The 20061-nt window shown below is 57.6% G+C and overlaps 5 protein-coding genes and 1 non-coding gene across 6 annotated transcripts; 2 read left to right on the top strand and 4 right to left on the bottom strand.

Annotated features, from left to right (window-relative positions):
* Positions 1-237: 237 nt before the first annotated feature.
* On the top strand, positions 238-1402 carry MFIFM68171_09068 (uncharacterized protein; the record flags this gene model as incomplete). Its single annotated transcript, XM_071064487.1, has 2 exons — positions 238-433; positions 531-1402. The coding sequence occupies 2 exons, from the start codon at positions 238-240 to the stop codon at positions 1400-1402; spliced, it is 1068 nt and encodes a 355-aa protein (XP_070920588.1).
* A 770-nt stretch (positions 1403-2172) lies between these two features.
* Positions 2173-2269, bottom strand: MFIFM68171_t140. The gene is made up of 2 exons: positions 2232-2269; positions 2173-2208 (listed from the first exon to the last, which is right to left on the bottom strand). It is a non-coding gene; the product is annotated as a tRNA-Ile (tRNA).
* Positions 2270-2638: 369 nt separating this feature from the next.
* Positions 2639-6364, bottom strand: MFIFM68171_09067 (Monocarboxylate transporter 4; the record flags this gene model as incomplete). The annotated part of the gene is made up of 3 exons (XM_071064486.1): positions 2639-3416; positions 3494-4646; positions 4705-6364. 3 exons carry the CDS (start codon positions 6362-6364, stop codon positions 2639-2641), a joined length of 3591 nt encoding a protein of 1196 aa, XP_070920587.1.
* Positions 6365-8043: 1679 nt separating this feature from the next.
* On the bottom strand, positions 8044-9051 carry MFIFM68171_09066 (Apple domain-containing protein; the record flags this gene model as incomplete). Its single annotated transcript, XM_071064485.1, has 3 exons — positions 8044-8369; positions 8435-8984; positions 9049-9051. 3 exons carry the CDS (start codon positions 9049-9051, stop codon positions 8044-8046), a joined length of 879 nt encoding a protein of 292 aa, XP_070920586.1.
* Positions 9052-10846: 1795 nt separating this feature from the next.
* Positions 10847-12031, top strand: MFIFM68171_09065 (Developmental regulator; the record flags this gene model as incomplete). Its single annotated transcript, XM_071064484.1, has 1 exon — positions 10847-12031. One exon carries the CDS (start codon positions 10847-10849, stop codon positions 12029-12031), a length of 1185 nt encoding a protein of 394 aa, XP_070920585.1.
* A 1167-nt stretch (positions 12032-13198) lies between these two features.
* SCC2 (Sister chromatid cohesion protein 2) lies at positions 13199-19139 on the bottom strand (the record flags this gene model as incomplete). Its single annotated transcript, XM_071064483.1, has 4 exons — positions 13199-13672; positions 13709-18650; positions 18699-18882; positions 18974-19139. The coding sequence occupies 4 exons, from the start codon at positions 19137-19139 to the stop codon at positions 13199-13201; spliced, it is 5766 nt and encodes a 1921-aa protein (XP_070920584.1).
* Positions 19140-20061: the final 922 nt, after the last annotated feature.

The following is a 20061-nucleotide window of genomic DNA, read 5'->3' as shown; positions in this document are numbered from 1 at the left end:
GCATCACCTGGCCTTTCTTTTTGTGTCATTACCCGTCCTCAGCCCACACAACAATCGCCGCCGACGCAGCAAAACGAAGCAAACGAAACGGTCGGGGCCAGCAAGCGCAATCCCAGCGCGGTGCCTGGCAGAGACGCGAATAACCGAGCCGAAGCGACAGAGAAGAACAAAAAAAAAAAGAAAAAAAGAAAAACAAGAACAACAACCACCAAACAAACAAACAAACAAACAAAGACCATGTCGTCCTCTCTCGAAGCGAAGATTGTAGTCCTCGGTTCCCAGGGCGTCGGCAAGACGTCGCTGGTAATGCGCTATTGCAAAGGCGCCTTCAACCCGTCGCAGGTCACGTCTACTGTTGGCGCGAGCTTCCTAACCAAGCGCGTGGTCGACACGGATACGGACACTCTGGTCCGTCTACAGATATGGGACACCGGTACCCACTCCCTCCGCTCTCCCCCTTCCACAAACTCCAACCATTTTAAAAACAAAAAGTGTCCGAACTAACCGACCCCTTTCCACGTGGAACCCAGCCGGCCAGGAACGCTTCCGCTCCATCTCCCGCCTCTACTACCGCGGCGCCAACGCCTGCATCCTCTGCTACTCCATCACCGACGCCCGGTCCTTCGCCGAGATGGGCATCTGGCTCACCGAGCTGCGCCGCAACCTGTCGCCCGACATCGTCTTGCACGTCGTGGGCACCAAGGCCGACATCGTGGCGCGCGACCCTTCGAAACGGGAGGTGCCGTTTGAGCGGTGCATCGCGTACGTGGCCGAGAACCTGAACCCGGGCATGGGCTCGACGCCGCCGCCCACGGCGACGCCGTCGGTCGGCTACCCGTCGTCGGACATCGGCAAGGCCGGGGGGTTCGGGGCGGGCGGGATCCTGTCGCCCGCGGGCAGCGTGACGGCCGCGGCGGCCGCGCAGCAGCTGTTCGTGCACAACAATGGCGGCGGGGAGCCCCGAAGCCCGTCGAGCAAGCGCTCCTCCGGGTTCTGGGGCCAGGAGGTCGGCTGGGACGCCTGCCACGAGATCTCGGCCGAGAGCGGCGAGGGCGTCGAAGAGGTGTTCCGCGTCGTCACGCGCAAGCTGGTCGAGCAGAACCGCAAGATGCAGGCCGCGCTGCTGGCCGCTACCGGGTCGACGCCCGACTTTTACGGCGCCAACACGCCTGGCATGTCGGGGGGCGGACACGGCGGCGGCCCCGGGGACGGCGGCGTTGGGGGTTACTTTGACGGGGTCAATCCGAGGGGTAGTTTCCGGGTGGGTAGGGATCGGAGGAGCTGGTTGTTCTCGCCGGGGTTCTCGCCCGTCATTGGGATTGGAGCGGCCGGCGAGGGAGAGGCTGCGGATCGGGACCGGGGCCCGGACGGGGGTAGACGCGAGAAAAGGAGGTGTTGCTGATTGATTATCGGCCTGTTGGGGTCTGGCGGGTTGAGTCTGCTCCGCTAGGAACGGCATGAAGTGCCGGAAGAGGGAAGGATACGATTGCATCACGACAGCACGATACCCATGATTAACCGATCGGTTCATCGCCCCCTGGGGAAGGCGATTGTTTTTGGCGTGCTGGGCACTGCATAGGGATCAATACCGGGACGGCTGGCGGTATGGCGTTTGTTTTTTCATCTGGTTTTGCATCCCCGGTTGAGCTTGGTTCTCCGGGACGGGTTTGGCATTACGGTGGGCGGCGGTTGGAGTCCGAGGTTGTCGGCACGCTCCGGTTCACGGCATTGGTTTCTATTGGGACTCAAGGGAAACATCTCATGACGCATGATGGCGCCACCAATGATGGTCGATAGTTTTGTCTGGACAGATTTCATAGCGAATGGCAACAATGGAATTTGATCTGCTTCTCGTTGATAGGGTCAATGGGTGCTGCCCAATGCGGTTCGCGGATGGTATCGAGGGCCAGGGGGCCTACATAGATATCATGATGGTAAGATACTTGCTATTCATGACCGATCCTGGAATTAACAGGCCAAATGAGAAGAGTCGTGAAACGTGTTGAGAATCATGTAGTTGTTCAAGAGGGCAGAAGCGGAATAAGCCGCCTACCAAGATGCCCTCGTTGTACAGTACGCTCACCTAACGGCAAACAGTAGATAATCTTCCTGCGAGAGCATCCGGCCATTGGATTTTGAAGATGTGATTAGAGAAAAAGTGCAAAAGGAGAATGCCCAGTAACAGGATTGAACTGTTGACCTTCGCATTACCAGATATAGCTGGTGCGCTATATTAGTACGACGCTCTAACCAGCTGAGCTAACCGGGCCGGTGGTTGTTGAGAGAATTAACAGCAATTTCACCCTAAGATCATCACCGATGGCTACTCACCGACACAATCTGTTGTTTCTCTCTCGTTGTATCTCTCTCTGCAGACGGTGTTTGATTTCCAACATTCTTCCATATCCAAGCGTATTTAAGCAGATATCACGCTAATTGATTATATGCCTAGCAGTGACCCAAAAACCAGATGTTTATATACGAAACGTTGAGTTGTATCTAAACATCGTTCCCTCTCCTCGCATGGGGAGCATTTCGCATGTAGGGTTATGCAGCCATGACTTAACTCCTCAGTTTTAAAGCATCAAACTGGTCCATCATCATTATCATCATCCTAGGATAACCCAATCCCATCTCATCATAGCTGATTCATATCCATTCCGCCAAGATCAACACCAGCCCCCGCCATGAACCCCCCAAGCTCTTCAAACTCAAAATCCATCTGCTGCAACATCTCATCCAGCTCTTGTCCGCTCAACGCTCCATCCAAGCCGACACCCTCATTTCCAACAACAGGGTTGTCGGTCGCACCTTCCTTCTCACCGTCCCCATTCGCCGCGGTATCGACGGTCAACCCCAACCCAAACCCCAACCCCAGCCCCAGCCCCAATCCCAACCGATCCCTCATCATGGCCTTAAACTTGCCCAACAAGACGGCGTCGTCGGCGGGCGTCCTCTCCCGCCACAAAAAGTCCCTCGCCCGCTGCCGAATCTCATCGTCTGCGGGGAACTCCCTCCCGTGCACCAGCACTTCTCGCTCCACCCACGTGATGAGCTCCTGCTCTAGCTCGCGCGAGCAAAACACGCTCGGCCACTCGCCATTCCCGTTCCGCGCCGCCCGGCCCGGCAGGACTGAATTGTCATTGCCCGCGTTGCTGCTGCTGCTGCTGCTATTATTATTATTATTTATATTGAGTGGCTCATGACCGACTAGGGGGGCTGTAGCGGAGCCCGTCGCGTCCGGCTTGGGACACAGGTACGGCGGGGCGAATCCGGACCCGCCCTCGGATATTTGCCAGGATGTGGCGGCGGAGGGGAGACCGGGGACGGCCGGGTCGGTGAGGATGCCGACGTCACGCTTGAAGCGGCGGAGCCACTCGGCGTTGTCGGCGGCGGTTTGGTTCCAGGGGTCATCGCTGCGTTACCATGCCTCGTTAGTATCCCTTTTATATATATATAGAGTTTGTCGGTAGATAGGGGGGAAAAGGCTTACTCCTCGTAGATGATCCACCTCGCTTGATACTGGAGTTCTTCATCCGAAGGGACGTGGCAGTTGGGGTTGTTCGGCGACATGGTTGATGCGACGAACTTCCTAAGCTCCCGCGCCAGGCGGTTATAACAGTTGGCGTCGTTGAACATTAAAACCCTGGGCTTGGGGGGGCCGCTACCGCTGCCTGCTCCCGACAAGCTGTTGGTGGGGGATCGTTGGGGTTGCTGCATCTGGCACCAGGCATCCGCGTCGGCGGGCCGGTGGATGGTGGGTAGCTGGGCCTCGTCCGAGCCTGCGCCTGCGCCAAGGGCAGACGAAACATGACGCTGCTTAAAGCTCGCCAGCCAGACGGCATCGTCGGCGGCCGTCTGGTTCCATCCGTCGTCATCGTCATACTCGTAAATGATGATGCGGGCCTGGCGCTGCAGGTCGGCGTCGGTGGGCTCGATGCCCCGAGACCGCTGCTCGCGTACGTACTCGGCTAGCTCGAATTCCAGCCGGCTGGGGTTGTGGATGGTCGAGTCGATGGTGGTGGGGTCCTTGGACCGCTTCGTCTCGTCCGCCATGTCCTCGGACCGTGGCAGGTGGGCGCGCTGGCGGAAGCCGGCAAGCCACTTCGTCGACCCGTTCACGAGCCGCATGAGAAACTGAACGACCTCGTCCGATGGGTAGTTGGAGGCTTCTTCCATGCGCCGGATGATGTTGCACGCCTCGGCCTGCAGCTCGCTGTCCATGGCGGTCAAGCCGAGCAAGCGGCGGGCTCTGACGTAGACGTCGAGCTCGAGCTCCATCGGGTCGTGCTCGAAGATGTTGCCTTTGCCGTTAATCTTGACTTGCTGCTGGTGACCTTTGACGAGTCCCGCTCGGGACCACCTCGCCTCTTGGGCTAAAGGCTCGGATGATAATACCAAGTCTCGCAGCCACGACGAGGTCGAAGCTACGCTGGACGCGGAAGCCTCCTCGGCGCTATATATCAGGGCACAGGCAGCGCGTTGCAGCTCCTCATCCGACGGCATTCTACCCTCCTTCTCGCGCTTGTCGTCAATGTACACCATCAGTTCCGTCTTGATGAGCTCAAAAGCGTTACGGGCCGATGCGGAAGAGGTCCGGGAGGCTTCGAATGGGTCCGGAGAGTTCCTCTCGTCATGAATGAGATCTAGGGAGCTATAGTCAGTAACCGCGTGAAGCCGCCGTGCGAAGTCGGAGGTACATACAAGGGGGTATCGAGTTCTCGACCATGTCGAGCACGGGCGCGTCGAAACCCCAGTCACCCTTCCAGTCCGCCATGCTTTTGCCCTTCTTGAAGTGCTCGGCAAGGTGGTCGACGCGGAAGGACCACGTATCCATGATGATGTCGCAGAAACCACAGCGGGATCGAATCTCTGGCGTCGTCACCCTCCAGCTATCCATGGACCAGCTCGTAAACCTAGCACTGTGGACCAGCTTCAGGTGCTGACGCAAATGGTCCTTCCGGTAAAAGGTGCGCTCTCCCACGGTCCGCTCCTGGCATGCTGAGTGGTTATGGCTGTCGATGTGCGCCTCGTCGGGGTTGGCATGCCCGCAGAAGACGCACGACATCTGGCCATTCTCGGGGTTGAAGGCCTGCGGACCGTCGGGCGAACAGACCCACCGCTCAAGGGACAGGTGCAGCGATTTCTCGTGCCTCTGCCAGTCGTGTTTCGTCCTGAACGTTTCGGTACAGAAAGTACACTGAAAAGCTTTGAGCGGGCCCCGGAACGTGCTTGCCACGGGCTGAGCCTTCCTCCTCCTCCTCCTTCGGCCCCGGGGAAGCGATCCGCCTGAGCCAAACGAGTTCCGGGAGTTCAACGAGTAGGCAGACGCGAACGAGCCTGTGCTCGAATGCGACGTGTTGGCGCTGCTGACGGTCGAAGCGCAGAGCGATTTGCCTGAACCGTCATCAGTGAAGTTGAGGCTGTACGGGCTGTTGAGGCCCGAGGAGAGGCTGGACGCGGAGTTGACGGCGCGAGCAATGGCCGACACGGACGCTGCTTCGTGCTCGGGCGGCGAGTGCTGCCAACGCTGCAGCGGGTTCATCTGCTCCAGCGACGGGGTGCCCCGTCTCTGAGGGATGTCGATGGGATTCGACCAGTTCCGCACCCCGGGCGACGTCGATCGGTGGGCGACGGCATTCTTATTTCTACGCCGCGTGTTCGCCAACCAGTTCGTGATCTGAGTCTTGCTGAGGCCGGTTTGCTTCTGCAGCATCTCCTTCTCCTCGTCATTGGGGTAGGGGTGCTTGCTGTGGGTCGACAACCAGTTCTTCAGAATTTTGACAGATTCCCTAGAGAACCGGGCACCGACCTTGGCTCTGGGTGGCGCGGCTGTGCCTTTATTTTCAGTCCCAGAAGCCGAGGCCGACCCGGCGAGATCTGCACCCGAAATCGAGTGGTGGGGCTCGATGAGTGCGTCCTCCTGGGCGATGGCTTCAGGATGATCCCCCATCAGAGGCCAGGGGTTCGAGGGGAATCCTGAACCCAAGCCGAAGCTGCATGCACAGCGCAGGGCGACGCAGCTGGTGCAGTACCCCCTGTGTTCACCCTCAGGGATCCGCTTGCACTGATAGCCACCCAACTGGCAGTTCGCACAGGGGGCCTCGGGGAGTTCGAGGTGGTCCTCAAACGTCCTGGTGGCCCTGTCTGTCGGCATGGGGATGTCGGCGTCGGCGCCCAAGGTGGGCGAGACATTATTTTCGAAATGTTCCAGTGCCCAGAATGAGAAGTCATCGCCGTCGACGTTGGCCAACGCCAGGTCAAGGTCTTGGAGCGACTCGCCAGAGGGCAGTAGGGTTGAAGACAGCACTTCGGCGCCGGCCGGCACCGGGTCGGCCTGGTCCCAGTTGACAAACTCGTCCATTCTGCGGAGGCTCGTGGTAGCGGGGGGTAGGGCCGGGAGTGGCAAAAGACGCTGAAGGGCGTAAACAACCCCTTTCACGCTGCGTCACTCGGGGATGCTGTCGAGGCTGTCAGACCAAAGGGCGTAGACGGTCCAGAATGAATTACTAATGTCTCCAGGGCACAGCGGAGAGGCGAAACGAGACAAAGTGGCCCCCGATGGTCGGATCCGACATCAAACGCAGTTCAAATAAGGAAGCATTCCCGACTCTGGGCAGCCCAGTGTCGATGTCAGTGCCAGTGTCAGTGTGTCAATGTCACTGAGACCAAACCAAGCCAGAGGGAACTTGGATGCCAGGAAACGACTTAAACAACAACGGCCAGTTGGCGTGGGATCAGTTTTTATTTCAACCAAGGGCCGCCAATCTCGTGTGCTTTTGGATGTCGTTAGCAGTCGAAACCCCCTGTTCCACCTGAACCAGTGGCCCATCTTCCCCAAGAGTCATCAGCGGCTGCTTCCCTTTCGCCAAGGATTGTTAAAAAAAGTGGGAATGCGCCTTTCGGTTGACATGAGTGAACCAGGCTGGGCTCTCTGCCTGCATGCAAGACCCCTGCCACCACCCACGCGACCCGGTCTGCTACCCCGCCATGGCGCCGGGGCATCTCGCCAAGGTCGCTTCCATCCTTCGGCCTGCAACGGGAAGGTCGTCCTTCTCCACCGGCAACTCGCCCGAGGGTGCTGGTTGTTTGGCGGAAAGGGGTAAAAAAACCCGGCCGAGCCGGCTTATTACCGGTGTTCCATCAAAAGCGACGCTTGGCCGTGAAGAGATAAAGACCAGAGCACTGCTGTCCTTTTCCTAGGATCCGAAGCTGGAAGCGGGGTTGTGCCTCTGCTGTTGCTGCTGCTGCTGCTGATGATGATGATGGCGATGGCAGCATCCTACATGGACTGAACAGCGCGAGGTGAGATATCAGATATGGCTGTTGGGACTGACGATCAAATACAGCTCTCCCCGTACACCTTCCCTCACATTTATTGTTGCTAGTCATTACCCGGTATGCTTTGACGACAGCATTATTCTTGTCCCAGCTGAAGGCCTGCCCCCGCCGATGTCGGGCCGACGACATTCGAGGTTACTGCCCGACGAAGCCGCGTACGCACCTCGGACTCGCGAGATCATGGCATACCAAACCGGGAACGGGATAAGGCTGTTAGCGGTCGAGGGCGTGGTTGGTGTGTCTGTGGACCTTAGTCAGCGGCATTCGGCATTGAGGTTGCACCGTCTGATAATTGTGCGACCCAAAAGGTGGGCTCGCGGGGTGGGGGCACCGTGTCCCCGGCAAGCAACGGCTCGGCCGTAGTTCCGGAGCCGGAGGAGACTCGCAAGTCGAATGAAAGCCGTCTTTGGACACTGCAGAGCTCGCTGTTGGGACTTGGTTTCAAAAATTCGCACCGCCCATCTGGTACCTGGAATGTGCAACGCAAGCGCGGGAGCGCATCGAAGGTGCTCGGTGCTCAATGCAAAGTGGTAATTTATTGCTCAGACCATTCCCAAAATCTATACTCCCGAGCTTCTGCATTAAAAGTGCCTCGGCCAGCTTTTTTCCCCCAACGGAAGCAGATACGCCGGACTCCCACAAACCTATCCCGATGATAAACCGAGAGCGATTATGCCAAACACTTTCCTCCCACCCGTGCCCTCACGCCCCCGGAGTCAGGATGGCGGCATGGCAATCGACGCCGATATTCGGGATATTTAACCCGTCCTCGGTCTGTGGTCCGCCCTTGAGGTAACAGTTCCCCGGCGCATCACCGGCCTCGGCCGTCGTCTTGTTCGTCCAAGCCGGGATAAAGCTAACGGCTTCACACGTCGAGTTTTCCACATTCCCAAAGCTCCCAGGTAGGTAACTCGTGTAGGCGGCACAGGCATCCATGCACGTGTCAAAGTCGGCCGTGAACATCGAGAGCAGGGGGGAGTTGGGCGCGTCCCTGTTGCAATACCGCGTGAATCTCAGTCCGCCGAATACTGTTTGTTGCGGTTAGTAACCGTGCGGGCGGCTTCTGGCAAGAGGCTGATAATGTTGGGCATACGGGGAAATGATGTGTACAAGGTCCTATCGACGTTGGCCGGGTCGTTTGAGCATCCATCGTCGATTACGCTCACAGCCGGTGGGGGAGGCACAGCGCCGCCCGGAGTCACATTGGCCGTTGCGGATGAGTTTAGCGCTGCGAGACTGTTGGCCGCGTCGTTGGCGCGCTTAGCTTCGATGCCCGTTGCCGCCGCCAGGCCAATCACGGCGGCCGAGAGCAGCGCGATGATGCATGACAGGACGAAGACGAGGAAGCTGCAGCCGCATATTGTTCTGGAGGTTATTGACTTGCTCTCCGCCGCAGGTTGGGCATTCGAGCTAAAGGGAGGAGCTGTTGTCTGGCTGCCATATGCTGATGGAGGAGCTAGCGAGGCATGTGATGCTTCCAGCTTGGGTGGAGGGGGCGGCGAACCGTACGGTTGGGGATGGTATGGCTGTTGGGGCTGTTGCTGGTACTGCCCCGGGTATAGTTGCGGCTCCTGGAGGCCATGCCGTGTTGCGGCCGACACCTCCGGGTAGTCTTGGCGGGCCGGCTCCAGCCCCGATTCGTACTTAGAAACTCGCCGTCAGCATTTATGGCTTTGATTGTGCTTGGGAGCATCTTCCTCGTCTTACCATAGCGGCAATTGCGCGGTCCTGGGATTACGTCGCTGAGAAAAGCCGACCGAAGGAGAGCGAAGATAGCCAACGGAGAGATGAGAGGTTCACTTCTTTTCCGTCGGGACCATTTCTAAGCCCCACGGGTTTGCCCGGGATGTGGGCCAATCATTTACGCCTCGAACAGGGGTTTCTCGAAAGATCCGGAGTGTAGAGATTGACGTCGCGTCCGAAGTACTGTACGAGAGCGGGATACACTTCGTTGGGCTTGACCCCACCAGGAGTTGTGGTATCTTATGTTCTTCGTGCCGCGCTAATCACTAAGAATTCAGGCGCTTGACCTCACGCTATTACACTATAAATTACCAACGTGAAACATTTGGGTCCAGATGGTTCTATGTTTCTACAGAACGGTTGCAGCGGCCCTGGCCAGCTGCTCGCATACCCATTAACTGTAAACTAACCGAGTTTCCGAAGGAAGGTGAGGTGGTAGCGGGAAGACTCCTGTCGGATCCTTCGAGGTTCTATATATTCTCGACCACCTGGGTCCCTCCGCGGTTTGCGAGCTGGGGCAAAAAGATCTGCTACACCTAGACGCACATCCAGCGAGTTCCTTGATGGCCAGAGCCGGTCCCTGATGCTTGGCAGGCTGACGAACAAGCCTTGTTGGGGAAGCTTAGTTGAAAATCCAAGCTCAGCCCGCCAAGCAAGCTATGAGACCCCCAGAAACTGGGAGCCATCTCCACTTTATCCGTCCAAACTCGAACAGGATCATCTGCTTGGCTAATTGAAGCGAGCCTTCTGCGTGGCATAGGTACCGTATATGAAGTGGCAAAGATGGACTCTTGCTCGACTTCCTGGGGCCGGTTTTTCCTGGACCGGTTTTCCCAAGGGCTACTTTGGCCGCCTCTGGATGCGACAGCGTAGCATGAAAGGAGCTGTGCTGAGCTGAGCTTTGCCAGGCTTCACTATCTTTTCAGCAGGGGTTACGAGGGTATTTCAACAATTCCCGGAACACCACGTGCAGCTTTTCCAAACCTCGATTCCCAGGTGTTACCAGCCCCGGGCGATGAGCGTATCAGAAAATGCGGTCACAAGTCACAGTCAAGCATGCAAAGAGCACAGTAGCCATGGAGTGTGCGTGCCTTGGCCACCGGGCGAGCTGACAGGGTCAGCGCGAGATGCTCGATCCCCGACAGACTTCAGCCCAGTCCAGCACAGTACCTGGATCAACCACAGCCTTGGGACCATGAAACCAGGCGACATGGCGACACAAGAGCTCGGTCCCGATCGGTTGCGACGCGGCCAAGCTATCGTGCCTCCTTTGTCACCTTGGCATCGCAGGCGTGACATGCGGGGAGGCCCTGGGGTTCCAGCCGAACGGACGCCCACTACTCGATGGCATGCAGGAGTGGTTTGAGCCCTGCAGGACAAGCCAGATTATCTTGACAGCGAGCCATCTTGGCTGCGCCGGTTCGCAGGAATATCTGAGGTGAGGTGTGGCGCGTGCAACTCGAGCGGGCTCGGGGTCGCATGCAGCCCCCCTCCCCCTGCCTGCCCAGCTGCGACATCAAACGTTTGGATTGTCTGTGGTTGCACACGAGTGCGGTTGAACGCTTCTTGATCGCGGATCGACTGACTACAGGCATGGACCCGCCTGGTTCAAATGGACAAAAACTATAGCCACGTCCTTCTGCTGCTTCTCCCCATCATCACCAGCATCTGAACCTTGAACCTGGCATCACCGAATAATCTATGCAAATCCCCACCGCCCGCCCCCGCAGCGCCGTAATCGCCGTAAATCGCCGTAATTGTCATGCCCACGTACCTCTGCCACGGCTTCCGCTGGCAGCGGCGGAGCATCCGTGTCTACGTGATCGTCCAGAACCTCGATGACGCCTCCCCCGAGTGGATCATACCCGCCAGAGCGTCGCGCTGCATTCTCAAATCCTTCTACAGCCTCTTCGACTTCATCCCCTACTGCGCCCCGGTGCGGGGTGCTTACACGCCCTCTCAGGACGACGGCAGCGATGACGGAAGCTACATCTTGCACAGCAACTATACCACCGCCACCGCCGCCAGCGACACGTCGCGAAATCGCAGCCTGAGTCGAGGCCGCAGCCGTTCACAAAGCTTGAGCCAGGGCCACAGCCGTAGCCAGAGCCGCGCACAACAGCAGCAACAGCAACCGCCTCCGCTGCCGCCTCTCCCAGCCGACCCTCCCCGCAGCGCCACCCCCGATGATGACTTCTCTTCCCAATCCTGGTCCGCCGTCAAGCTGCTCGAAGAGTACGACCCACATGACCTTACCGCCGTCTCACGCCCCTACGCCTACGTGGCCGACTACGCGGTGCGCATCGACCTCTCCTGCTCCATAGCCGACGAGATAGCTCGGTACGAGAAGCAGCAGCAACAGTTCCAGCAGCAGAGCTACCACCCCTCGGACCAGAAGAGGAAACCCACTTTTCTCGAGCAGCTCCGTGACCAGCTCCAGCGCGGTGAGGAGATCCGCTGGTACGTCGTCATCAACGACGACGAGGTGCGCGATGCCTCGTCCCCGGATTACCATGTCCCCCGACAGCAACAGCAACCATCACCATTGGGACAGCAACCCCAAATACAATGGTACTACCCGCCCGGCCGACAGCCGCCGACGAGGGAGCAGGTGGAGCACCACGCGCAGTACATGCTACAGCAGCGCATCTTCGAGGGGGACGATCGGCAGCGCATCTGGGACCTCGGGCGCAAGAAGGAGCGCAAGCGGGACCGATCACGCGAGCAATCGAGGGGGCGAAGAGGGGCCGAGTATAGGGAGCCGAGGCCGCCCATAGTGCCGGACAAGGACTACTTACCGCCTCTTCCGACGGGAACGACAGTACCGCTGCGCCCCAAGATGTCGCTCGATGCCGGTCTCGGCAGGCCCAAGACGCCGGGGGGCAAAGCGGGAGGGCTGAGGAGGCTCTTCGGAAGAAATAAGGTCGATGTAGGGTACTCACCGTGAAGGGGAGAAGACAGGCTAGACTCGATATCACGGCATTTTCTGCCGACTCAGATGCCCTCTGAACCCTTCGACGACGGGGCTCAGAAACGAATGGACAAGGTCACACAAACGAGGAGAGTCCTCAAGCCCCCAACGACCGGGCAAGTGTCAACAACACTGCCGGCCTGAATATCCTGATAACCTAATCGGTACCACTAATGAGAGGTGAGAGGTGAGAAGTGAGAGAGTGAGAGAGGGAGCGCGGCGAAGAGTGTGGAGAGCGGGGCAGCAATGGCGAGCGGTATCTTCGGTACATGCCCGGAATTTATCGCGGACAAGGCGCGATGCAGCGGTGTTCGAAAGAAACCGTCGGCAGATATCCTATGATGGCGTTGAAAAGTAGCTGGAAAGTAAAAGAAAGACAGTGTAGTCTAGTGTTTAGTCCCACAAGTCCCACAAATAAACGCACGCAGCTAGACACGCTTCATCGATCATCCCAGTGTACACCGTCCGAGCTTAAGTCTTATCACTGAGGCCTTCTTTTTTTTTTTTTTTTTTTCCTTTCTTTTCTACGAACTTTCACCAGACTAGCAAGAACAAAATACCAATCCGAAGCATGCACTACTCCTTTCTTATTTCCCATCCCCTGCCCTGCTTATGTACCAATACGTTATATTGTGACTGCTCATAGCAGCGATGTTGGCTAGGCTAGGTATCATAATATCAAGCTTCAGCCCTGCGCCGAAGCAGCCTAATGCAATATATTTAACACACAGGACGAGAGAAGTAAATATAGGTAGGTTATGTCTTCTCTCATTCCCACCCCAAGTCCGTCCGCCCCGGCCCGCCAGAACGCCATTCCGTCCATTTCTTTCCCATGATGAACCCCTCCGCACCCCAAATGAAACGCAAAAGTGATACCTGTCTGCCGGTTAGGTGCCGAATAACTCATGATACGCCTGTCCCGACGGAATGAATAAGAAGCCGTATAAGTTTGCCTCCTCCTCCTCCACCACCAAACCAGACCAGCCCGCCCATCCCATTATAGCATGCGGTATCTATCATACGATACGCTGCCTTGCCCTTTGCAAGACATAGCGAAAAGCAACTGAATATCTGCCCCATATAAGAAGAAACAAGAGGGGAACTCATCCCAGGGCACGGAGCAGGTCCAAAGAGCCAAAGGCTTCAGAACCAATCCGCCTCCTCAAACTCTCCCACCCCATCCTGCATCTGCGGTCCGTCGACACCCTGCTTCTTCGGCCGGCCCCTCTTCCTAGGCTGTTGACTAGACGACCTAGCTTTCTTCTTGGCCCCGGCAGACGCTCCACCCCCCGAGGACAACGCCTTCCGCTTCCTCCCCCGTCCCGCACCCGGAGATGGCTCCATGCCCTCCTCATCACCATCCCCCTCCCCGCCGCTGAAGAACCCCAGCCCGCCGGTGCCATCCTCTCCATCCATCATCATATCCATATCCTCGTCGCCCTCCTCGGCCGGGACCAAGAACTCCTTGTCCACATTCATCAGCTCCACAAACGCCTTGCACGCGCCCATCATGCGCTGCCGGTCCGAGAGCGCCGTCATGATGTTGCCGATTTCTTCCCAGACCTTGTCGCCCGTGACACCCTGGACTTTGACGGGAGTTTTGCTCAAGTCCTTGGCCTGCAATTTGCCGGCGCCACCGGCGCCTGCCGCGACCGCACCCTTGCCGCTGTCGCGGCGGTGACTAGAGCTGTTCATCCCGTACAGACGGCGAAGGTGGGTGCGGACCTCCCACAGGGCAAGAAGGATCATGGATCCGGCGGTTAGTTGGCGCAGTCTGGGGAGGTCGATCTCCCGACGGGCATGGCCCGCTTCGGCCTGGAGTTGAGCTTCGGCCTGTAGGCTATCAAGGTCCTGGTTGGGTGGGGCCGCGGCCTGGGTGATGGCCGTTAGCTCCAGCGCGTCGATCCGGATCTGAAAGACTTCCGACTCGATCGCCTGGGCGACGTTGGCACCCGTCGATGTGACCAGCTTCTCGATGGCGGCCACAATGCAGTGCAGCTCGCCGACGGTGAGGTACTCGAAGAAGGCGAGGTTGTCAATGATGAAGCGGGAGTACTGGACGTGGGGCGGGAGCTCCTCCGAGATGTCGAGCTTGGAGACGTCAAAGTCTACTTGGGTGCAGAACTTTTCGAGGAACCTCTGGCGGTTCTTGGACTTGCTGATTTTGAGAACCTCCATCAACAGGTGAAGCTTGGGCGCGAAAGGGTTCGTCGTCGCGCCACGTGGGTCTTTCACGACATCTCGCTGGTATGCGAAGGCGGACTGGATGGCCTTGACATACTCGCGCTCGACGACCGTCTCATGCTTGGCGTGCAGCGCCTTGTGTTCCAGGAAAGCAAGTTCAGAAATGCGCGGGTTTGACGAAGTCTCTAGGGTGATGAAGGTCACACCCGTCTCCTTGGGGTGTACCAGGCCTTGCCGGTTGATACTAGCAAGAACCTCGACGGCCAAGAATGCATGGTCGTCCTGGGTGGTGGTGGCAATGCGCGTAATTTCCTTCAAGAAACGATGGGTCGTGGCGCTCGCCACATCGTCGTAGTTGGTACCTCCGATCACCGTGAGCTCGCGTTTCTTCTCCGACTTAGCGCCATTGATGGCAGGCGCCTCGGATGCCTGTTCCGAGCGCTTCTCCTCGGTGAACAGGAATTCCTTGAGGGACCGCAGGATCATCGTCTCGAGAACCGGAATCTGGTCGTCAAAAACCTGCTGGAACGCCGTGTAGACGTTTGCGGACACGTAATTCCGCGGCGATGCCTGGCAGACCAAGCCAACCGAGTCGAGCGCCGCTTTCCTTACGTCCAAAGGCTGTGACGGCGCAGCGAATGGAATGATGACGTCGACCATGAGCTTCGAGACCGTGCTCCCGCTGAATTTTGGAAATCCCTTTGCCTTGAACCATTCAAGGTGGCTGTCGAGGTCGCAGTGCTTGCCAGCCATACCAACGATGAGCGAATACCGGTCGAATTGGCGGATCTTGAGTTGGTCAAGAGGTTCCTTCTGGCTCATGAGGCGCAGTTTCTGGATAGCAGTCAAGCTCGACAGTACTAGCCTCGCGAGGTGCTCCGAGGTCTCTAGCAGGGTGCTGATGATCCAGAGACATGCCATGACGTCGTCGAGTAAGGCCCGCGAAACCTTGGATACGACAGGCAGTAGCTCCTTGCGCACGTCTGCCAGGAACTGGGCGTGCGCGCTCGACAGTTGGGGGAGCACCCTGCGGTAGATGACCACTACTGCCCTCGACACCGCCAGGTCCTCGGTGCTGCCAATACTTGTGATGTGAGGCTTCAACAGGCGCAACTGCTCGAACGTGAAGAGGCTCGCTTCGGCTTTCGCAAATATCATCAGGACTTGGAGAGCATCGCGCCCGGACGGAACGGATGGGTCACTAGAATCCGTGTTGTCGACCAGGTCGAACATGCTCGCTACCAACTTCGTGCACACCTCTAAGGACGCCTGCGCCGACTTGGAATCCGGAGCCAGGAGGGTCTGCAGAACTTTGTCGAGCACACTCGCAATGTTTCCTCGCTTGACGGTTTGGACCATGAGGGAAACATGCTCTGATAGAGAGATCTGGGACACCGCCGAATTTTCGCCATTGTGGAATGGCGCGAACCAGATTTCTTCTATCATCTGGCGTGCAAGATCCCTTACGCTTTCCTCGGGGTCCTGGACACGATGGAGCAAGCCGTTTGCAATGGCGCTCCGGAGGGACTTGTTGTTGTTGCGAAGGTAGATATCCTTTGCCAGCTTCATGGCTCGCTTCCGCACTCCCGGGCCCGCATCGGAAAACCTGTCGACCACTGTCTCGGTCATCTTCTCCTCAAGCGCCGGGCGCATGCTGATACACTTCCCGATGAGACCCAGCGCAGAGTCCCGAACCTGCGTAGAAGAATCGTTGGAGCACCGGAGGATGAGCTGGACAACAACAGAGTCGCCGTCGAGAATAGAGGGGTCGGTTTCCAGGACCTGGTTGACGCTCTTCAAGCTCTTGCTCCTCACTGTCGGTTGGTCGCTAGCCATCGAGTTTAGAAGGATGTTCAAGATGGCACTGAAGGCCTCGCAGAGCTGGGATCGTAAGAGAATGATAGAGTATGACAGCTTGGCCAGGCTGGGGCTGACGTCTTTGAAAGAATACTCGCTTGATAACCACCGACGGTCCTGAATCATCTCTCGAAGCCGGTAGGCCAGTCGCCCAAGCTCCTGATCCCGTTCCGCAAAGTCATCTTCGAAATCATCGTAACAAGTGCAGACTTTGTTCGCCCAGTCAGACACGATGAACGAGATAGCGCTCGCCAGATGCGGATCCTCGGAGAACCGGCTGTCTAGGTACTCGAGTGTTGCCCGATATGGCCCTGTCCAGGCTACCATATGCTCCGGGCGAGACCTGAGTTCCAGCGCTGACGCTGCTAGATCAGCAAGGAACATGGCCAGCTCATCCGTCCCGGCATCTAGAGCACTTGCGACCTTCCTGACGTGGCCGCGGAGCTTTGAGATCGCGGCCCCCATGATGCCTAGCAGTTCAAGTGCCATGTTTTTGGCGGGAACGCCAGACTTGTCGTTCTCCACGAGGCCGAACATCATGGCCATGAGCAGCCGAAGGAGCAGCTCCGCGGCCGGCCAATCCGGGTTGTCCAGGCACATGGTGAAATCCTCAACGAAAAGGTCGAGGAGGTTGCGGTAAGGCGTGTCGCCCGACTTGGTAGACTTGAGTGCCCGGTTAACGATGAATTTGATGACGTAGGAAGCATTGGTTTTAGCCGTGTCCAGCAAGGGCGTTGCCACGGCAGTCAATTCCTGGATAGCGGTGGAATGCCGGGCCGCGGCGTGATCCTCATCGCGAATATGAAAGACGTCTGGCCCATTAGGTTGTCCACCGTTCACCTCTTGGCCATCCTCTTGAAATTGTATCCCGGCGCCTCGACTTTTTCCCTTGCGCTCATCAACCTTGCCAGCACTCGTCTGGACGAGGCGCATGATAAGGGCGGAGACTGGCTGAATACTGCTGCCATCCACCAGCTTGAATGTCCGCGCCCGCTTGCCCAACGGGAGTTTCTCCAAAGACGTCAGGATTTCGTCGAAAATCCCTTGGCGCTGCGGCGGGTTCATCAGGAAGATCTGGGAGAGCATGTCCATGGCCACCAAGCGGAGTCCATCAAACTTTTGCGTGTCGATGACGGAATCCTTCTCGGCGTTGGCAGTTTCCATAAAGATGAGCCGGGATGCGGTGAATTCCAGCGTGTTGGTGACGGTGTCTGATGTGTCGACCTTGGATATCAAAGTCGACATGAGCGAAAATAACTTCTGGCAGTCGGTGAACAACGAAACGATCTTCTTCTTGACGGCAGAGAGGGATTTGAAAAGCTGAGCCATATTCTGAGTGCCTCTGACTTCGGCGATCGGGATGATCATACCGTCCACGAGTCGTTTGCACAAGTTGAGGCACTGCTCGATCGTATCCTCCGGGTAGAGCTGCTTGTCATCACGTCCACCGCACATCAACCTCAACGACGTCCGCGCGGCTCGCATGGCAGTTTCGAGAATGGGCAACTGCTGCAGCCACTGCTCCACATCCGCGGCCCCCCATGACTCGTCAATCTTGATATCTAACGCATCGGCTTGTCTTAGGGCTCCTTCGGAGAGCCTCAGAAGACGAAGTAGGTCTTCAAGCGGAACGTTCCTGAAGCAGTTTAAAGAGATGGCCTTCCCTAGCAGCGTCTGCGCTTTGGATTGGGCTGCTGCCGTCAGCGTGGTCTCGTTGTCGGAGAGCAGCATGACCGTGTCGTTCCCGTACTGCTGTGCCAAGGCGTGGTCTTCAGCTTGAAAGGCGTTGTGTAGGAACAATCTCAGATCATGGAAGGCCGAATCAGCTCTCTGACGTAGGTCCAGACTGTCTCCATAGATGTCGTCGCCATCCAGATCTCCTCGTTTCCGTTTCTTGAGCGATAGTTTCGCCGGCTCATCAGACTCGTCGGCGACAACCAGAAATTCGTCCTTGTTAAATGCTGCCGCACAAGGTAATTCGATAGCTATAGTAGGTTTCTCAGAGCCAGGGGGACATTGTGATGAGGGCTCCTTTGGTGATGCTGTGGGTGGCGCCTGTGCGGGTCCGGCTGGTTGGGGTGATGCTAAAGGCGGCTTCGCTTGTTGCTGGGTATGTGAAGCGGCGACCGGATGGGCGGCGGAGGCTGGCGTACTCGTCATGCTCCCACTTGAGCTCGAATTGTTGACAGCGGCATGGGCATGTTCGAGCTGACTCTTGGTTGGCAAGAGAACCTCGAACTTTGCCTTGTTGTGCGCATGCGCCTGCCGATTAATCGTCTTGTGGGCGTCGTGCTTCGGCTGTGCCGGCTTCTGCACTGGTTTCTGTACCGGCTTCTGCGCAGCCGGAGACGTTCGTTTCGCAGGGACGGGAGTGCCTACGGCATTGAGTTGGTCATTTGGCGACGTCGCCGTTGGCGTGTCCGGTGTCGGGTAGCGGAAAGGTATTGCTGTTTGATCGTAGACCATCTTGGAAAACGGAGATAGGGCAGACGCGAGCGAAGCAGATCTTAGAGGTGTGGAGGCACTAGAGACCTTCGGCCCCGTCTTGAACTTGCTTTACGCTGTCAGCGGGAATCCAACTCGGATCGATCCTAAGACATACAATTCCGGAATATTTCCCCTTTCCAGTAGATGTTGGACTTGGCTGACCATCTGTTGGAGGCGCTTAGAGGGAGTATCCTGACTCAAAGCCTCTTGGTTCAGTGCAGCGAACTCGGTGCTGGGGACGAGGTCGTTTACTGGCGGCGCGGGCGAGGCTGAACCTATTGATGGCGAGGGAAGGACGCCTAAACATAGAGTTATAGTTAGAGAATGCGACCTTCCTTTGGAGATGCGAACGTGCTCCGAGTAGGAGCTGTAGGACCAAGAAGAACCCACTTGAGTCGAAGGGCGCGATCGAAGAGAAAGGCGTGTAGGGAAGCGCTTCGTGGAGCGTGAATGGCCTAGAGAAAGCTGCCCCGGCCGGCAGCTGAGCGCCTTGGGCACCGGAATCCGAGGCGCCGTAGAATGGCCCATTGTGATCGCGTGGCCGCGGGTCTGCCATTGTGGAAGGGTATCAAGAATCACGGCCGATGACGGCACATGGCTTGGGCTGGCCGAATTCCCCGTCTCAACTGTCTACCGAGGTGCCGCCTAATGGGAGTAGCGAACAGCGGGGGGCGGTATTGTTGCCATGCGGCAGTCCGAATAGGGACCAATAGACTCGGCGGTTTGCGCTGTCGCTGCCCAAGCCCCCTCGGGAGAACTCTGTGTGCCCGAATCTGGCGATGAATTGTCCGAACTCGTTGGTGTGGCTGCAGTTCGGATGCCAACTAGGGCCTTGGCAGCCTCGCGCGCCAAGGTTTCTCAGCCAAGCAATCCGTCTCCAGCGCGGCTGCCTCGAGAGTTTTCGGGGCTGACATGGTCTGTGCTTCAGCCTGGGAACCAGGCCCTGGAACCGAATTCCCAGTTGGTTTACAGGGCTGCAGATGGCGCTAAAAATTTTGGGTTGATGAACTCCGTGTGACGGCTGCGAACCGAACATTCTCTCCTCTTGTCAAACGTTGGCAAACGATAAATCACCGCAAACATGGCTGCAATTGGTTCCCTGATCTTCTGCACCGACTGCGGCAACCTCTTGCCCGCGTCCAAAGGGAGCGAGAAGAATATCCTCCATTGCGATTGTTGCGGAGCAGAAAATAGAGGTTCGTTCAGTTGCTGGCAGAGACCGGGTGCATGCTGTTGATGGCGTGCAGATCATCCCTGGAGGACCGTGACAACGAGAACGAAGCCATCTGATTTCCCATCGGCGCTACGGCAGAAACTATCCATTGTTCAAACTGTCGAGAGACATCAAGTGCAGACAGAGCGGATCGACGCCAATACGGATTGCCCAAAGTGTGGAAAGCGTGGAGTGCGATATTCCGAGGTGCAGCAGCGGAGCGCCGATGAGGGCTCAACAATTATCTACAACTGCGACTGCGGTG

The sequence above is a fragment of the Madurella fahalii genome (genome assembly GCF_045866475.1).
Source record: "Madurella fahalii IFM 68171 DNA, scaffold_5, whole genome shotgun sequence".
Classification (NCBI taxonomy): domain Eukaryota; kingdom Fungi; phylum Ascomycota; class Sordariomycetes; order Sordariales; genus Madurella; species Madurella fahalii.
Note: the sequence above shows the minus strand (reverse complement) of the source record. Positions and strands in the feature narration are given on the sequence as shown.